The sequence below is a fragment of the Rhinoderma darwinii genome, chromosome 3 (assembly GCF_050947455.1).
Source record: "Rhinoderma darwinii isolate aRhiDar2 chromosome 3, aRhiDar2.hap1, whole genome shotgun sequence".
Classification (NCBI taxonomy): Eukaryota; Metazoa; Chordata; class Amphibia; order Anura; family Rhinodermatidae; genus Rhinoderma; species Rhinoderma darwinii.
In genome coordinates, this window is record NC_134689.1 from 220,756,731 (window position 1) to 220,777,232 (window position 20,502).

General features: G+C 45.5%; 1 protein-coding gene across 1 annotated transcript in view; it reads right to left on the minus strand.

Annotated features, from left to right (window-relative positions):
* CAMK1D (calcium/calmodulin dependent protein kinase ID) overlaps window positions 1-20,502 on the minus strand; it is a 380,920-nt gene that overhangs the window by 22,737 nt on the left and 337,681 nt on the right. Inside the window, exons 9-10 of the mRNA XM_075857414.1 lie at window positions 6,880-6,967; window positions 3,767-3,899 (exon numbers count right to left, since the gene is read on the minus strand). Of these exons, the coding sequence (XP_075713529.1) occupies window positions 3,767-3,899; window positions 6,880-6,967 (221 nt within the window). The remainder of the gene's footprint in view (window positions 1-3,766; window positions 3,900-6,879; window positions 6,968-20,502) is intronic.

Here is a 20,502-nt window from a genome sequence, read left to right on the forward strand (position 1 = left end):
CATACTACATAAGAGAATAAGAAAACTTATTTTAAATTAGTTTTAAATATTTTTTTTAAATACTATTATATTACAAGTCCAGCAGTAAAATAGACAGTTATAAACACCAATTATAGGCATCAGTGAAAGAATCCCTCATTACACCACTGTCCCTGTATATAGCGCTACACAGCTCCCCTCCTCCCCTGTATATAGCGCTACACAGCCCCCCTCCTCCCCTTGTATATACTGCCACACAGTTCCTTAAAAAAAAAAAAGTGTACTTACCTTGCCCCGTTCCCGCGACAGACGGGGCGCTACACTGCCTCTCTGGCGGGCGCATGTGCAGACGGCATCACGCCCAGGGCCGGCCTTAGGTTGGATGGCGCCCTGTGTGGGATTCTCTATTCCCGCCCTCTACAAACCAAAGATTAACCACATATATAGACACGTACATACTGGTACATATGTACTGTACATACATAAAGACATATTTAGATATTTAGACATACAGGCAAATATATATATACACACATACACATAGGTGTGTATATATATTATATATATAGACATGCAAACACATATTTATATACAGACACACACACATACAGGCACATAAATACACAGACAGGAACATATACAAATACTTTAAAAGGCACATATATACAAGCACAAAGACACATTCACATACAGACCATATATACCAACACAGGCACATATATACATAGTACAGATAATGCAGTAGATGTTACCTGCAGTCCTATGCAACACCACAGATAACACATTCTTATAACTATACCCACACAGAGACACTATATATATATATATATATATATATATATATATATATATATATAAATATATCTATCTATCATATATTATATATAATGTAGAGCACCTCCAAACGTATATAAGGGGCAGCAGAGTATATAGGGGACAGCAGAGTATATAGGGGCAGGAGAGTATATAGAGGCAGCAGAATATATAAGGGGACACACACATACTGTAACATATACTACACACACATATACTGTAACATATACAGACATATACTGTAATATACATACACACACACACACACACACACACACACACACACATATATACTGTAACATACACACATACATATACTGTAACATATATACACACACTGACACACACACACACACACACACACACACACACACACATATATACTGTAACATACACACACACATATACTGTAACATATACACACATATATACTGTAACATACACACAAACACAGAGACCCTCCCTCCATGCTAACAGGATCACAAGTTTCTTGAAGGACGGGCTGTGGGCGGAGCTTCCTCCTCTGCTCCTGTTTACTACGTGTGTTTAACGAGCAGAGGACAGAGCAGAGTCCAGTGGCGCCCCCTACATGCTGAGAGGGTGCAGCGCCCTGTGCGCTCGCAGACCCCTAAGGCTGCCCCTGTGCGCGACTCCCAGCGCCTTATAGGCTGCAGGCTTAACGTGACCTGCAGCCTATAGTATTCATTCCTAAGGACGCACATACAAGTGAATGTGGCTGTCGCTAGAACCGGAGCCCCAGTGAGGTAGCTCCACCTCAGGAGAATCCACAAATTGCGAGAACAGGGTCCCTGATCCCACGTTCCTCCACACAAGCCCCCTCTGCAGTAAGAAGGAGCTTAAATGGAGTGGTAGATCATTGGATACAGGCTGATAACCAATAGCAATATGGACGGGAATCAGATGCACACAGGAACCTTTGCAGGATACAACTAGGTTGTTCCAATGTTGCTCAGGCACCAGGTGGATAGTGGAGGTGTCTTAAATAGGCTCTGTCACCACATTATAAGTGCCCTATCTTGTACATAATGTGATCGGCGCTGTAATGTAGATTACAGCAGTGTTTTTTATTTAGAAAAACAATAATTTTGATGGAGTTATGACCTATTTTAACTTTATGCTAATGAGTTTCTTAATGGACAACTGGGCGTGTTTTACTTTTTGAACAAGTGGGCGTTGTGGAGAGAAGTGTATGACACTGACCAATCATTTTACACAGCATATAGTGATCTTATTACATCACTATGTGCAGCCACATAAACACACTATAACGTTACTCAAGTGTCCTGACAGTGAATATACATTACCTCCAGCCAGGACGTGATGTCTATTCAGAATCCTGACATTTCTGTAGCTTCTGTGTGATATTTACAGCAAGGCAAGCGTAATCTCGCGAGATTACGATGTAACCTGTCATTTAAAACGAGATTACGCTTGCCTTGCTGTAAATATCACACAGGCGCTACAGAAGTGTCAGGATTGTGAATAGACATCACGTCCTGGCTGGAGGTAATGTATATTCATTGTCAGGACACTGCAGTAACGTTAGCAGAAACTCATTAGCATAAAGCTAATAGAGGTCATAACTCCTTCAAAAATGATTGTTTTTCTAAATAAAAAACACTGCTGTAATCTACATTACAGCGCCGATTACATTATGTACAAGATGGACCACTTATAATGTGGTGACAGATCCTCTTTAAATAGTCCTGGGGAAAAAGGGAAAGGATAAGGGAATTTTAAGTTTCAAAACTCCCTTATCCAGAGATGTGCCTAATTTATTAAGGGCACATTTTGCTCTAGCGCTCTTTATATTAAGACCGGCGTATAAAACGCCGGCCTAAATAAATGCCCTTTTCAATCTTTATGTCAGACCCAGCTGTTCTGAGTGTCACCCCTTGTATTTTGTGGATGCAAACAATATGATGGTCCACTGATATAATTTGAGGTAGTTTTGGGAAATTCAGGATTTGTTTTATATTATGGTTTCTTGTATTTTTAAGGATTTTGGAGAATATTCATTTCATGGCTTTGAATTATTTCAGAAATAAATTATAAAGTATATTGACTTATTCTGAAAAAGGACAGTAAATTAAGATGCCAGTCTTGACTTGGCAAGTTTTATCTTTAGTTCATAGTCGACCTGCACTTTGTAGACTTGTTTAACTGGTGAAACCCATATACACTTGTTTACATCTGACTTTCTTATTGGTATCAAACTGAGGATTGCATTGAAAAAAAGGACATCTAAATAAAATATATGCTCATTGCATATGCAGGTTGAAATAAACTATATTAATTGAAAAGTCAGTGATAGATGCTCTTTAAAGTTAAACTATTTTTTTTTTAACAAATTAATTAAAATTAATGATTATATTTAGGAGACTTATAACAGATTTCCTGCCATTACCCTGTTGTAACTGTAAGCAGAATACAGGTCCTGTTTAAGGCAGCCTGTATTATGTCAATGTAATGCTGGCAAAGCCTGTCATGATCTGCTTTAGGCATTTTAACAATTTGTGTCATCATTTTATTGACAGAATATAGGCTGCTGTAAATGGTGCCTTTTATATTGCTGATATCACCTGCAGGGCAAACAAGTGAAATTTTAAATTAGCTATAGCCCCGTAGTTTACTATTGTATCATTGTCTGTAGAGAAGGAATTTCCCAATAATATAAGCAATATAGAATTATTGAAGAGCGCCAAAGCTGACTTTTATTTGTCATTTAAGGCACTTTTACACAGGCCAATGATCGGGCAAACGAGCATTCATATCAACGCTTGTTCCTAAATCATTGCCCTGTGAACGTTCACCGGCTGATCTGCTAGTTTATACTGCAATAAATATTATCGTTGTCGGCAGCACATCTTCCTGTGGCTCGGTGATAAATGTTTTTGTGGGAAAACCCCTTTGATAAACTGGAACGGTTATCACTGTGGAAAAGAATACTTACAGTCTTTAGGACTTGTTCCATCTGGAAGAGGGCTTGCATGACTGTGTCCACTGGACATACTTGAACTGTCTTGGCTGCTTCCAAGGTGCAATTTCCTCATGTGTCTCACTACTGCAGTAGCATTAAATGCTTGCTGAAAGAGAACAGAATTATATGTTATAAAAGAACATTTGCTAAAACTATATTGCAAAATCTAATAAAATCGTTTTCCCTTAAAAAAAAAACAAAAAAAAAAAACAGGAAAGATTATAAACCCTTTAATGACCAAGCCATATCCCTCCTCGCCTTACAAGAGCCATACCTGTTTTGTTTTTCTGCTGACATATCCGTATGAGAGCTTTTTTTTTCGGGACGAGTTGTATTTTTTTTGATAGCACCAATTAGAGTAGCACCCCCAGCAAAAATGTTTGGGCCCCTCATTTGTGGCATAATACTGTGGTTAGAAAACTTACCTATGGACTAATCTTTCAGTCTCCGTTCCAGGCTGCCATTTGGTCATATGACAACCGCTCAGAGGAACTGAATTTTACATCCTCTGTTATGTGGACAGAAAAGTAGACTAATTTATTCACATCGATTCAGTTAGTCAGAGCTGAAGTCATGTGACCAAACGGTAGCCTGGAACAGAGGCTGAAATGACACAATAAAGCAATCAGTGAGTTTTCTAAGCACAGTATTATTTATGCCACCTTAATTACAAACTGGAGGGGGAACGCAAAATATTTTTGCTAATTGTGCTTTTGTAATGTACAATATAATGTACTGAAAAAAAATTACAAATATTTTGTGGACTGGAATGGAAAAAACAACAACTCCCCCATTGTTCTTTGGGTTTTGATTTTACAGCGTTCAACATTTGGTATAAATTACATATTACCTTTATTCTGCAGGTTAGTACGATTACAGAGATACCAAATTTATATATACATTATGTTTTACTAGTTTTACTAAATAAAAACATGTTAAAAACTTGTTTCCTGTCGCCATATTCTAAAAGCCTAAAAAAAAAAAAGTTATTTTTACAGCGGTGGAGCTGTGTGAGGGCTTGTTTGCAAGGCCTGCTGTGGTATTTATTTGTACCATTTTAGGGGAATATATGACTTTCTAAATCACTTTTTATTCCATTTTTTTTTAAAGGCAGAACCAAAAAGACCCGAAAAACTGCAATTCTGGTTTTTTATTTACAGCGTTTCCCATATGGTATAAACAATGTTATATTTTAATAGTACGGACTTTGACAGATGCAGCAATACCAATTATGTGTATTTTTTTATTGTTTATTGTTACGGAAAATATGGCAAAAAGGGAGTTTTAAACATTCAATGTTTTTTTTTGTATATTGTTAAGAACTTTATCAAACTTATTTTGACACTCATTTTAAGGCCTCATTTACACGAGCGTGTGCGTTTTGCGCGCGCAAAAAACACAGCGTTTTGCGTGCGCAAAAGGCACTTGACAGCTCTGTGTGTCATCAGTGTATGATGCGCGGCTGCGTGATTTTCGCGCAGCCGCCATCATAGAGATGAGGCTAGTCGACGTCAGTCACTGTCCATGGTGCTGAAAGAGTTAACTGATCGGCAGTAACTCTTTCAGCACCCTCGACAGTGAATTCCGATCACCATATCGAGTAACCTGTTTAAAAAAAAAGAGGTTCGTACTTACCGAGAACTTCCCGGCCGTTGCCTTGGTGACGCGTCCTTGGTGACGCGCCTCTCTTGACATCTGGCCCCACCTCCCTGGATGACGCGGCAGTCCATGTGACCGCTGCAGCCTGTGCTTGGCTTGTGGTTGGCTGCAGCTGTCACTTGGACTGAATTGTCATCCCGGGAGGTCAGACTGGAGGAAGAAGCCAGGAGTTATCGGTAAGTCAGAACTTTTTTTTTTACACGTTCACGTATATTGGGATCGGAAGTCACTGTCCAGGGTGCTGAACCAGTTTAAATCTTTCAGCACCCTGCACAGTGACTGTCTCCTGCCGGGTTCGGTCAAAACGAGTTCGGCCGAACCCGGTAAAGTTCGGTTCGCTCTTGTGTAAGACACTCCGTTCGGATGTTTGTAAACAGAAAAGCACGTGGTGCTTTTCTGTTTACATTCAGTTTGACAGCTCTTGCGCGAATCACGCAGTTCGCACGGAAGTGCTTCCGTGCGACCTGCGTGGTTTTCACGCACCCATTGACTTCAATGGGTGCGTGATGCGCGAAAAACTCAGAATTTTAGAACATGTCGTGAGTTTTACGCAACGCACTCGCGCTGCGCAAAATTCACGCATCGTCTGCACTGCCCCATAGAGTAATATAGGTGCGTACAACACGCGTGAAAAGCACGCGCGTCGCACGCGCGTATATTACGCTCGTGTAAATGAGGCCTAAGTCCCACCAGAGAACTTACACATGCGACACATGCGGCGTATGGAGCTTGCTTAGCCTGTGAGACCGCTCCATACTCCCGCCTCCCATATGACGTACATATAAGACACTTGGTCGTAAATGGGTTAATTGAAAACACCGAAAAATTACACTGTGAAGAGTAAAACCATAAAATATCTCTATCTTTAGAATAGCATTTCTAGGGATTAAAAAAAAAAAGTGTAGGATCTGTGTGGATAACCTATAACTGCCCTGTCAAAATCTGGTATCACGTATCACACATGGACTAAGTGAGACCCAATAAAAACTGCTTTATGTACTATACAATTTCATACTATTTTATAGAGAGCCAGGCAGACCCTCATTCCTGCTGAGCTCACATATTTAGAAGAGTAGGGAGAATATTAACAAAAGGAAGAGACGGTATGAATTGCTTATGTTATCATTAGAAAATGGCGAGCAGTGCTATAGGGGTTCTGGTGTCAAGACTAGCTTCAATTAACAAAATGCCAAGAGTCCTGTGAAAACAATCTTTAATAGGGGGCAAACATACATTTTTAATTAATCAGACTTTAAGTATCTGATAACTTTAGTTCTTAGTAAAATGGAATAGGCTGCCCAAAGGAATATATACAGTACCATGGTTGGCAAGTCATATAATTACCTTCTTTTTTTTTTTTACATAATGCTTTTCAAGCTTCTGTAGAATTTAAAACAGCAGAAACATTTTCTTTTGTAAACACTTACCCTCCATTTGCTTTTAGCAAAGTTTTTACGGATTTGAGCGCTAACGGATTCATGTATGTTTTTACATAGAGCTGTATCTCCGGCAATCCTGAAAAATATACCAAATACAGATCTTACATTTTTGCATTCACAGTTGGGTAACTGTTGCAAAGCAAGAGACTGTCAAATAACAAACAGTGATGAATCTTCTTAATGTCTGGACTATCAAAATTACTTTAAGGGCAAAGTGACAACACAACCAAGAACAACAGCCATGAAATTGCAGGTCTTGCTAACCCGAGCTAAGGTATTGTTCACAAAACTCCACAGTAAAAAAAAAAAAGAAAAAGAGACCCGAGCCGGGTCCCAACACTCCCCCCTTTCCGATCAGACTCCTCTCCTGATCGCACATATGAAACTAAAAATCATTCACTCACAGCTCTTCTCTTTTTTCCGCAGGGAGCCTGTCCTGGATGCCCTTTAGGCAGCCACAACATGTTCTGGCAAAAATTTGCGCCATGACACATACAAGGTCCTGACACTGGGCACCATCAGGACCTTCTATTCGACAAAGCACCCAATGTGTACACAGATTTCTTGCCGGTGCCTAATGTAGCAGCCTGAGGGGATATGGGGCAGGCCCCCTGCGTAGAAGATTAAAACGGTGAGTACATTGTATATTTTTTTATGTACGTTCTAGAGGGGGTCTATTCCGGGCCAAGTCGCGGTCACACCACCTCTGGCTGTTACGCCACTGCAAACCAAGTCTACATTTTGAAAACTGAGGAAATAAGAAAAAATAAATTTTTGACGTTTAGGATATGTTAAATCTTGACACGCTGTGGCAAGACAGGAAATAAGCATTTCATTCACAAAACCTTCTAATGGTATTAAAAGCTGCAAAAATAGTCAGCTAAAATAAAACTGTGATGGCATATCACTAGGATAGACCATCACTTTTTGATCATGGGGGTTCGACCTCTGAGACCCCGACTAATTCTGAGAATGAAGGCCCGCTGTGCTGATTCAGCATTGCGTCCCTTCACTGTTTTTTCCCTACATAGCAGATCCCTGCCAGCCACTGTGCAGGGAACTACAGAACGGTACTAATTAAGTTAATGGAGCTGACTGCCGTTCCCTGCAGAGCCAGGTGGCTGGGAAAACTGCTGTGCAAGGAAAAATTTTAATGGCGCACGTCGCTACATCAGCACTGCCACCCGTTCATTCTCAGAATCGGTGGGTTCTCAGAGGTCGGACCCCCACCAATCATAATGTGATGGTATATCCTAGCAATATGCCATCACTTCATAAGATGAGAATATCCGTTTAGCAGGGATAAGAAAGGCTAATATTAAATTGTAGAAGGAGCTCGGTTGCAGTTAGTGCTGCTAAAGGTGATTCAAGCAGTGCTTGTGTTTAAGGGGAGTACTTTTACACATAGGTAAGACTCTGTTCACATCTGTCTTGTGGCTTTTGTTTACAACAGAAGCCATAACGCTGTGACGGATCCATCGCATGACGGACACCAGAAGTGACCGATGTTGGTTCCTACCATCCCCAGATACATATGTAGGTTTAGTCCCAGTTCTGGGTGTATGTGCAGCTTAGGGTCCCACCTTATAGAGGGTGACTTGTTGTGGCAGGTGGGTTCACACAATTTGATCAAAATTTGCACTAAGAACCTCATTATTGTAAATAGATTCAGCAGTAATGCATATTTATTTATATTTAGTGGCTTAGGTGGCATTAGTATTCGCAGTGTGTTGTCGCCATTTTGTGTGTGTGTGTGTATGTATATATATATATATATATATATATACATACACATACACACACACACACACACACTAGTCCTTCTCAATGAATTAGAATATCATCAAAAATTTATTTATTTCCGTAATTCAATTCAAAAAGTGAAACTCGTATATTATATAGATTCTATATGGTCCAGGGTGATCATGGGCTAATTAATTATGTTTTACATGTGCGCACCCTGGTCCCTTTAAGGCCGGGCGCGAGCACGCGCGCGCACCCTACGGGACACAGCAGAGTGGAGCAGAAGTGAGAGCTGGCGTCTCCTGGGGAGGAGATGCGGGAAAGCGCTCACAAGACCATGCCTGCAGCCGTCAAGGGGTGAGTAATCCCGACGGTCCACGGCCATGGACGTGGACCGTCAAGGGGTGAGTTATCCCGACGGTCCACGGCCATGGACGTTACTGTATCCGCCTCTTCTTGGGACCAGAGCGAGAGCGGAACTTCTTGATGAGGGTAGGAGCATTAAGGTTCTCTTCTGGCTCTCCTCTGGACCAACCCCCTTCCAATCCACCAAATAAAAAGTCCTTCCTCCTACTCTCTTGAAGTCCAGGATCTCCTTTACCTCGAACACATTGGAAGAACCGCTAGGAGCAACTGCAGAACTAGGAGTTTTAGTGTAGCGGTTCAGGACCACAGGCTTTAGGAGGGACACATGAAAGGAGTTGGGGATTTTGAAGGTAGAAGGCAGCCGAAGCTTATAGGAGACGGGGTTAATTTGATGCAGAACCTCAAAAGGTCCGAGGAACCTGGGAGCAAATTTGTATGAAGGCACCTTCAGACGAATATTCCTTGAGGACAGCCAGACATTGGTACCCGGAAGATACTGAGGAGGCTCTCCTCATCTAGCATCCGCCTTTCACTTCATGCGATCGACTGCCAGCAGAATAGAGGAACGGATCTGTTACCAGAAAGTCCCCAAATGCAGAGTCAGCTGCGGATACCTGAGATGTAGCCACCACAGGAAGAGGGATTCATGGATGTTGGCCATAGACAATGCATAATGAATAATTTTACATGATCTGGGTAATCCTCTCGACTTGCCCATTGGACTGGGGGTGATGGAAAAGTCCAATCTCACATCCAGGAGTTTACAGAGGGCTCTGCAGAATTTTGAAGTAAATTGAACCCCCCGATCGGACACTATGTGAAGGGGCAAGCCATACAAGTGAAAGATGTGCTGAAGGAAGAGACTTGCCAGTCGAGGAGCAGAAGATAGGCCAGTCAGCGGGATAAAATGTGCCATCTTCGAAAACCGGTTCACCACTACTCAGACAGTACTGCATCCAGATGGGGAGGGAGGTCAGTGACAAAGTTGCAATGTGCTGCCAAGGGCCATTGGTTACAGGCAGGGGTTGGAGCAGACCGGCAGGCTTGGAGTGAGCAACCTTGTTTGAAGCACACACAGTGCAGGAAGAGACAAAGTCCATAACATCTTTGGGCAGCGTGGGCCACCAGAAATGATGAGTTATCAGGTCTCGAGTCTTACGAACACCCGCGTGTTCAGCCAGTTTAGAGCTGTGTCCCCAGCGAAGGATTCTCCTTCTATCTGCCAACCGCACAAAAGTCCTCTCCGGAGGGATGTCTCTAACTTGCAGGGGATTTGCAGTAATAATGCACGACGGGTCTATGATACATTTGGGGGACCTGGATAGGGCATCGGCCCTCACATTTTTGTCAGCAGGACGGTAGTGGAGCACAAATTGAAAACGGGTGAAGAACAGCAACCAGCTTGAGGAGGGTTTAGCCGTTGAACGGACTAGAGATAAGTGAGGTTCTTGTGGTCGGTGTATATCAGGATTGGATGAGCTGCGCCAGCTAGCAGATGTCTCCACTCCTCCAGAGCCAACTTGATGGCCTATATCTTGCAATCCCCAATAGAGTAATTGCGCTCAGCTGTGGAAAAAAGTCTTGAGTAATAGCCACACACCACACCACACACGCCTTTCCTTTGAAGCTTCTCTGGACCAGAAGCGCACCTGCACCGACAGACTTCCAACGAGAACTGTCGAGAGACGTCAGGATGATGGAGGATTGAGGCTGAGGTAAAGGCATTCTTGAGACTATTAAATGCAGATTCCGCCTCTGGGGTCCACACCTTGGCGTTCACACCCTTCTTGGTAAGGGTAGAGATGGGAGCCGTCAGTAATGAGAAGTTTAGGATAAACTGCCGGTAGAAGTTGGCGAATAAAAAAAAAACGCTGTATGGACCACAGGCCCTGAGGATGTGGCCATTACAGGACGGACTTTACTTTTTCAGGATCGATCTTGGGACCTTGATCCCAGATGATGTAGCCCAGGAAGGGCAGAGAATTTTTTTCAAAGACGCACTTCTCCAGCTTGGCATACAGGCGATTCTCCCGTAAACGCAGCAGAACTTGACGAACATGCCTCCGATGAGTCGTCGGATATGGAGAGAAAATCAAAATATCATGAAAATTGACCACAACACAGACATAGAGGAGATCTCGGAAGATATCATTGACAAATTCCTGAAAGACCGTGGGAGCGTTACACAGCCTAAAGGGAATCACCAGGAATTCGTAGCGCTCGTCGAGTGTTGAATGCCATCTTGCACTCGTCACCTTGACGGATTCGGATCAAATTGTAAGTCTTGTTTGGAGAAAATCCTGGCTCCTCGTATGCGGTCAAACAGTTCGGATATTAGTGGCAACGAGTATTTGTTCTTGACTGTGATCTGGTTGAGACCACACTAGTCAATGCAGGGTCGAAGAGATCCGTTTTTCTTCTTAACGAAGAAGAACCCAGCCCCGGTCGGGGAAGAAGACTTTCGTATGAAACCCCTCTCAAGATTCTGCTTGATATAGCCTGACATGGAGTGAGGTTCTGGCAAGGAGAGAGGATATACCCGTCCACGATAGGAAGCAGTTCAATCGGACAATCATAAAACCGGTGTGGATGTAGCGTCTCAGCCTCCTTTTCGCTGAAGACGTCTGCAAACTGGGGAAAATAAGTGGGCAATCCTGCCAATGACGGACGCAGCGGTGGCTGGACGGGATGGATCTGTACCAGGCAGCAGTGGGGGCATTTGGGACCCCATTGGAGAACTCCTCTTGAATTCCAATCCAGGACAGGAGCATGCAACTGGAGCCAAAGCAGACCCAGCAAAACCGGATTGACTGATCTAGGCAAGACAAGGAATGTAATCAGTTGAGTATGAGGGGCTCCAACTTGGAGCTTCAGTGGCTTGGTCTCAGACAAGATCGGATCGGGCAGAAGAAGACCTTTCACCAAGGCAACAGCCAAAGAGGTCTCCAGAGGAACAGTGGACAACTGGAGATGATCCACTAGATCTTGCTGGATGAAGTTTGCCGCGGATCCTGAGTCCAGATAGGCAGAGACCCGATGCATCTTTTCGCCAGACACTATGGTCACGGGGATGGACAATTTGTGAGAGAGTCTTTTACTCAGCGCCCTTCCGCCTAGGATTGTCTCTGCAGCCAAACCTAGGCACTGGAGTTTTTTATTTTTGGGGACACAGACGCACAAAATGGCCTCCGAGGCTGCAATACAGACATAGTCCCGAAGTGCGTCAGGGGTTGCTGAAATGTAGGAGCCAGCTGTAATGACGGGGGTGGGGAGACAGACAAGTGAGCCCTAATCTACCCACCGCTCAGTCCCTGCCTACTTGCAACGACCCGCCCTAGGCGACGGGGTACAACTGGGCGACAGTCCCTACGCTCAATAAGTGCACGACAGACAAACAGACAAGGGTACACAGAGCTAGGGGGAGAAAGGGGCAGTTGCCCACGGCAAAACCGTGAGCAACAAGAGAAGTGAACAAGCCGAGTCAAACCAGGAGAGTACGAGGTGCCAAACGCAGAGCAGAAGAGTAGTAAACAAGCCAAGTCAAACCAGGAGTGTACGAGGTACCAAACGCAGAGCAGGAGAGTAGTCAGCAAACCGGGGTCAATAAGCAAGGACAATGGTACAAGAAGCTGCAGCAGGGCCAGGAAACCAAATGAGAAGAATCACAAGCAAAGGAGGAACAGGAAAGGCAGGTATAAATAGTCAGAGGGCGGGAGCTAGCTCCGTCTGGCCAGGCTGTGATAGGTTCTCCCACTCCTAAGCCTGCCAACCTGAGTGGTGGAAGATGGAGTCAGTCTCACAGACATAGAAGCAGGTGCAGACTGAAAATCTAAGGACGTTAACCCCGAAGCTGTGCCTGGCAGATCCTTTACAGTACCCCCCCTTTTATGAGGGGCCACCGGACCCTTTCTAAGTGGACCTGGTTTACTTGGGAAACGAAGGTGAAACCTCTTGACCAATATCCCAGCGTGAACATCCCGAGCGGGTACCCAAGTCCTCTCCTCAGGCCCGTATCCTCTCCAATGGACCAGGTACTGGAGGGAGCCTTGGACCATCCTGCTGTCCACAATCTTGGCCACCTCGAATTCTGCCCCCTCAGGGGTGAGAACAGGGACCGGAGTTTTCCTCGAGGGAGCCAAGGACGGGGAGCAGCGTTTAAGGAGGGAGGCATGGAACACGTCGTGTACTCGAAAAGATGGGGACAATTCCAGTCGGAAGGAGACAGGATTGAAGACTTCAATGACCTTGTACGGCTCTATAAACCGGGTAGCAAACTTCTTGGACGGGACTTTAAGGCGCAAATTTTTAGACGATAGCCACACCAGATCCCCGACCATAAACAAGGGGTTAGCAGAACGTTTTCTATCTGCCTGAGTTTTTTGTATGCTCTGGGACGCCTCTAGGTTCTTCTGAACCTGAGCCCAGACTGTGCACAGTTCTCAATGAACGACCTCTACCTCGGGATTGTTGGAACTACCAGCTAAAACGGAAGGGAACCGTGGATTAAACCCAAAATTACAGAAAAAGGGGAGACCCCTGACGAGTTACTGACCCGGTTATTAAGGGAAAATTCGGCGATGGGAATGAATGAGACCCAATCATATTGACAGTCAGAGATAAAACACCTTAAATATTGTTCTAGAGACTGATTAGTCCTCTCAGTTTGGCCATTAGTTTCAGCATGGAAGGCAGAGGAGAAGGACAGATCAATCTCCAACTTTTTACAGAAGGATCTTCAAAACAATGAAAAAATTGTACCCCTCTATCAGAAACAATATTGACAGGGACCCCATAGAGACGCAGGATGTGTTTGACAAACAAGGTAGCTAACGTCTTAGCATTGGGTAGTTTTTTGAGGGGCACAAAGTGGCACATCTTACTGAAGCGGTCTACTACAACCCACACCACCGACTTGCCTTGAGATGGAGGCAAATCGGTGATAAAATCCATGGAGATATGGGTCCAAGGTCTCTGGGGAATGGGCAAAGAACATAGGAAGCCCGCTGGTCGGGACCTGGGAGTCTTGGACCTAGCACAAACTTCACAAGCGGCGACGTAGGCCTTAACGTCTTTAGGCAACCCAGGCCACCAATAGTTTCTGGCAATGAGGTGCTTGGTACCCAGGATGCCTGGATGGCCAGATAGTGCAGAGTCATGATTTTCCCTAAGTACCCTTAGCCGGAATTGCAGGGGAACAAACAGCTTGTTCTCAGGAAGGCTCCTGGGAGCTGAACCTTGATCAGCCGCAATTTCAGAGACTAAATCAGAATCAATAGCGGAAATGATTATACCTGGAGGCAAAATATAAGCAGGATCTTCCTCCGAAGGAGGGCTGGACATGAAGCTACGTGACAGTGCATCAGCCTTAACATTTTTAGACCCAGCCCTATAGGTAACCACAAAGTTGAATCTGGTAAAAAATAACGCCCAACGAGCTTGTCTCGGGTTTAGCCTCCGGGCAGATTCTAGGAAAACCAGATTCTTGTGGTCGGTAAGGACAGTTACCTGGTGCCTAGCCCCCTCCAGGAAGTGGCGCCACTCTTCAAATGCCCATTTAATGGCTAAGAGTTCGCAGTTGCCAATATCATAGTTACTTTCAGTGGGTGAAAACTTCCTGGAGAAGTAGGCACAGGGACGGAGATGGGTGAGGGACCTGGTACCCTGGGACAAGACAGCCCCCACTCCCACCTCGGACGCGTCAACCTCCACGATAAATGGCTCCATTTGGTTGGGCTGAACCAGCACCGGGGCCGAGATAAAGCACTTCTTAAAGGAACAGTGTCATCACAAATTATTTTTTTATATGTTAAAGATGTTAGTGCTTTATTAAAAACGTTTATATTTATTTGTGTGTTTGTGTTTTACTTTTTCTTATTTTTACACTTTTTCTTCCCTATGGGGGCTGCCATTTTTTTGTTCCATTTCTGTATGTGTCGATTAACGACACATACAGACATGGAATACGGCAGCCACAGTCCCATAGGGACTGCGAACGGCTCCCGTCCCATTCACTTGTGTGTACGGCGTCTGTGTGGGAACTGCGCATGCGCCGCTCCCACACAGTCCAATTTGAAATTGGCGCCGTCCGGCGCCATTTTCCTGTGGACCGGAAGTCGCGGCCGGACAGTAATATTACTACTTCCGGTCGCGGCTTCCGGACTTGTGCACTTGGACCAGCGGCAGCAGACGGAGCGGACGGGCCGGAGGGAGCCGCGGCGGCAGGAGCAGGTAAGAGATTTCAATGTATGTTCGTGTTTGTGTGTGTTTACTACTGTATGTAAGCCTACTACACTGTGTGTTAGCTCAAAAAATGGCGACACACAGTGTAGGAGGTTACACCGTTCAAACCCCTCGTTTATCCCGGCACTAGCCAGGATAAAGGAGGGGGGGATGCTGAGAGCTCACTAGAGCGAGGGCTTTTTACCCAATTTTGCAATGCTGCAATTTTGGGAATAGCTCCATCTAGTGACCAGAAATGGGAAATATTATAAATTAGAATTAATTTATAATATTTCCTGACTCGTGAAAAAAAAAAAAAAAAATTGAACAATGTTTAATCACCCACACACTAAATGTTTAATTAAAAAAAAACAACAAGTTTTTCTGGCAACACATTCCCTTTAAGGACCTCAAAAGCCTGGACAGCCTCAGGAGGCCAGTGGAGGAGATCAGCACCTTTGCAAGTGAGATCCGTAAGAGGCTTAGCGATGACCGAGAAGTTAGCAATAAACCTCCTGTAATAATTAGCGAACCCCAGGAAGCACTGTAATGCCTTCAGGGAGGCAGGTTGGACCCATTCCGCCACAGCCTGGACCTTGGCGGGGTCCATGCGGAATTCATGATGAGTGAGGATTTGGCCCAAAAATGGTATCTCCTGCACCCCAAACACACATTTTTCGGTCTTAGCAAACAGTTTATTTTCTCGAAGGACCTGGAGCACCTTCCTGACATGCTCAATGTTGGAGGACCAGTCCTTGGAAAACACAAGTATGTCATCAAGGTACACTGCAAGAAATAACCCCAGGTAGTCTCTTAAAATCTAATTTATGAAATTCTGGAAGACCGCGGGAGCATTACACAACCCAAAGGGCATGACGAGGTATTCGAAATTACCTTCGGGCGTGTTAAACGCAGTCTTCCACTCATCCCCCTCTTTGATGCAGATAAGGTTATACTCCCCCCGGAGATCAAACTTAGAGAACCATTGGGCCCCCTGAACCTGATTAAAGAGATCAGGAATCAGAGGAAGGGGATACTGGTTCCTTACAGTGACCTTATTCAAGCTTCGGTAGTCAATGCATGGCCTAAGACCACCATCCTTCTTCACTACGAAGAAGAAGCCAGCACCTACCGGAGAAGTAGAGGGGCGAATGTAACCCTTGGCCAGGCATTCCTGGATATACTCTCTCATGGCTTCACGTTCGGGACAAGAGAGATTAAATATCCTACCCTTAGGGAGCTTAGCTCCTGGTACCAAATTAATTGCGCAATCATATTCTCTATGAGGAGGTAACACTTCGGAGGCCTCTTTAGAGAAAACATCGGCGAAGTCCTGAACAAACTCAGGTAGCGTGTTCACCACCTCATGGGGAGAAATAGAATTAACAGAAAAACATGACGTCAAGCATTCATTACCCCACTTGGTAAGGTCCCCAGAATTCCAGTCAAACGTGGGATTATGCAACTGCAACCAGGAAAGGCCTAAAACCAAATCGGACGATAATCCCTGCATTAACAGTACAGAGCACTGCTCCAAATGCATGGAGCCAACAAGGAGTTCAAAAACAGGGGTATGCTGTGTAAAATAACCATTAGCAAGAGGAGTGGAGTCGATACCCACTACCGGGACAGGTTTAGGCAAATCAATCAAAGGCATAGCTAGAGACATAGCAAATTCCACAGACATGATATTAGCAGAAGACCCTGAATCCACGAAGGCACTGCCGGTAGCAGACCTACCACCAAAAGAGACCTGAAAGGGAAGCAAGATTTTATTACGTTTCATATTTACGGGAAATACCTGTGCGCCCAAGTGACCTCCCCGATGACCACTTAGGCGTGGAAGTTCTCCGGCTGCATTCTTACGCTGAGGACTGTTGTTCACTTGATGCTTGTCATCCCCACAGTAGAAGCAGAGACCATTCTTCCTACGGAAATCTCTACGTTGTTATGGGGACACGGAGGCCCCGAGTTGCATAGGTACCTCCGAGTCTTCCGGGGAGGAACGAAGCAACGCAACCTCGGGAGGCATCATGGGGGAGTCAGAGGAGAAAACATCAAGACGTTCAAGTCGTCGTTCCCTGAGACGTCGGTCAAGTCGTACCGCTAAAGCCATAACCTGGTCTAGGGAGTCAGAAGAGGGATAACTAACTAGCAGATCTTTCAGGGCATTCGACAGACCCAACCTAAACTGGCACCTTAAGGCAGGGTCATTCCACCGAGAAGCTACGCACCACTTCCTAAAGTCAGAGCAATACTCCTCAACAGGTCTCTTACTCTGACGTAAGGTCACCAGCTGACTCTCGGCAAAAGCAGTCTTGTCAGTCTCGTCATAAATGAGTCCGAGAGCAGAAAAGAAAAGATCAACGGAGGAAAGTTCAGGGGCGTCAGGAGCCAAGGAGAAGGCCCATTCTTGGGGCCCTTTCTGGAGCCGGGACATAATTATACCCACCCGCTGGCTCTCAGAACCTGAGGAGTGGGGCTTTAAACGAAAATAGAGCCTACAACTCTCCCGAAAGGAGAGAAAAGTCTTCCGGTCCCCTGAGAACCGGTCGGGCAACTTGAGGTGGGGTTCAAGAGGTGAGGTGAGGGGGACTACCATGGTAGCATCAGGCTGGTTGACCCTCTGAGCCAGGGCCTGGACCTGTAGGGAGAGACCCTGCATTTGCTGAGCTAGGGTCTCAAGGGGGTCCATTGTGGTGTCAGGGACCAGGGTAGACTAGGTATTGGCTTGTGATTATGTAATGACGGGGGTGGGGAGACAGACAAGTGAGCCCTAATCTACCCACCACTCAGTCCCTGCCTACTTGCAACGACCCGCCCTAGGCGACGGGGTACAACTGGGCGATGGTCCCTACGCTCAATAAGTGCATGACAGACAAACAGACAAGGGTACACAGAGCTAGGGGGAGAAAGGGGCAGTTGCCCACGGCAAAACCGTGAGCAACAAGAGAAGTGAACAAGCCGAGTCAAACCAGGAGTGTACGAGGTACCAAACGCAGAGCAGAAGAGTAGTCAGCAAGCCGGGGTCAATATGAAGCAAGGACAATGGTACAAGAAGCTGCAGCAGGGCCAGGAAACCAAACGAGAAGAATTACAAGCAAAGGAGGAACAGGTAAGGCAGGTATAAATAGACAGAGGGCGGGAGCTAGCTCTGTCTGGCCAGGCTGTGATAGGTTCTCCCACTCCTAAGCCTCTCACCCTGAGTGGTGGAAGATGGAGTCAGTCTCACAGACATAGAAGCAGGTGCAGACTGATTATCTATGGGCGTGGATACAGAAGCTGTGCCTGGCAGATCCTTTACACCAGCCTAGGAAGTCTTCTTGACCAGAGTACCTCTTGAGACTGTTCCTGACTCCGCATGTCAATCCGGGTGGCTAGATGAATGAGATCATCTAGGGTAGAGGGCAGGACTTTGAGCGGAAAGCTCGTCTTTGATTTCAGAGAATAGACCCTTCCAGAATGTGGCCACTAAGGCGACGTTGTTCCAGGTCAGCTCGGCTGCCAGGGTACAGAACTGAATGGAGTACTCGCCCACAAAGGCATCCCCTTGGCGCAGGGTCAGCAGGGATGCATCTGCCAAAGAGACTCGTCCAGGTTCCTCAAATACTGTGCGTTAAGTTTGTAGGAAGCACTATAAGTCACGTGTCTCTGACATTCCCAGATGGGATTCACCCATGCTAGGGCTTTGCCAGCCAGGAGAGAGACTATGAATGTGATCCTAGCACCGTCGGAAGGAAATGCTCTGGAATGTAGGCTGAAGTGGATCTGGCACTGGTTTAGAAATCCCCTGCAGGACCTCGCATCTCCGTCATAGCGAGGAGGTAGTGGCAGCGAGAATCGTAAGTTGGCACCGGAACTGACAGGAGGTGTAGCAGGATGAACAGCCAGAGCAACAGGTGCAGGTGCTGTGGCGGTTGCAGCTTGCGCATCCAGCTGATGTGCAATGGAATTTACCGCCAAGTGAGTTGGTCCTGCCGTGATCGTAGGTCTCGTATGTCTGCCTGCATGGCTTGTGACGTCATTATGGTCTTGGGTTGACCAACGGGGTCCATAGCCTGAGCGTACTGTCACGATCTGTGGGTGTATGGACCCACTGGACCGTACCGCCGTAGCGGGATGGCAGCTGGCCAAACTACAGTGTACCAAGTTAATATATATATGGTACCTTTAATAGTCCAGACAGTAGCAACGGCTAGGCACAGATGGGATCTTGACGGCAGGTGATGCAGACGAGACAGATGACACTGGATGTGGTGTAACACAGCAGACGTGGCAGAACTCGACTTCAACACTATAGCGGGCACAGGAACAACTACAACACGGGATACATGATACAGGTAGCAGGACACTGAAACAACAGGAACAGGATAACACTAAAGAGAAAAGAAGTACTATGCACACCAATATGGAATTATTTATCCAAGCTAATAATTTATTTATTTGTAGCCAGTGACAGTGCGACGTTTCGGTCAAAACCTTGACCTTCCTCAGGCACTTTAGTCAATGCTGGTCCTGCGTGGCTGGCGCTGTAAGATTGGCGGGTAACCTCTGTGTGCATAGTACTTCTTTTCTCTACTGGATCGGGTTGGGCCCCTACTCATGCACCCACACCATTACCTAGTGCTATCCGAACCTTGTAACTAGGATAACACTAAGGGACCATTTGCAAAACTAACAGAGGTATACGAACAATGCTCAGGCAATCAGCAAAGGGGCAGGGTCCTTCTTATAGTGTAGGGTGATCATGGGCTAATTAATGATGTTTTACATTTGCGCGCACTGGCCGTTTAAGGCAGGGCGCGAGCATGTGCGCGCAGCCTACGGACACAGCAGAGTGGAGCGGAAGTGAGCGCTGGCATCTCCTGGGGAGGTGATGTGGGCCAGCACTTACGAGACCATGGCTGCGGCCGTCGGGGGTGAGTAATCCCGACGGTCTGCTGCCATGGATGTTACACCTTCATCCTTTTTGGAACAGGTCTCTGATTCACACATTGAGAGATCTTTACACAGATTGTATTTTATTATCCTTTGAAACTCTCTATTCTAAATATGACATGCCTCAAACAGTTTTTTACCACTGCCTATAACTTAGCCATGCATTAAGCAAGCAACTTACTTAGGCAAATTACTTATCTCAAATTATCTGTTCACTGGAGTGCTGCTGTCAAAAGGCCCTCATTTTGGCTTTGTATACATTTTTGTTAGATATGAATGTAAAGTGTTACACCCTCCCTGTATATGCCAAATGGGATGATGTCATACCGTCTTTGAATGATAAAC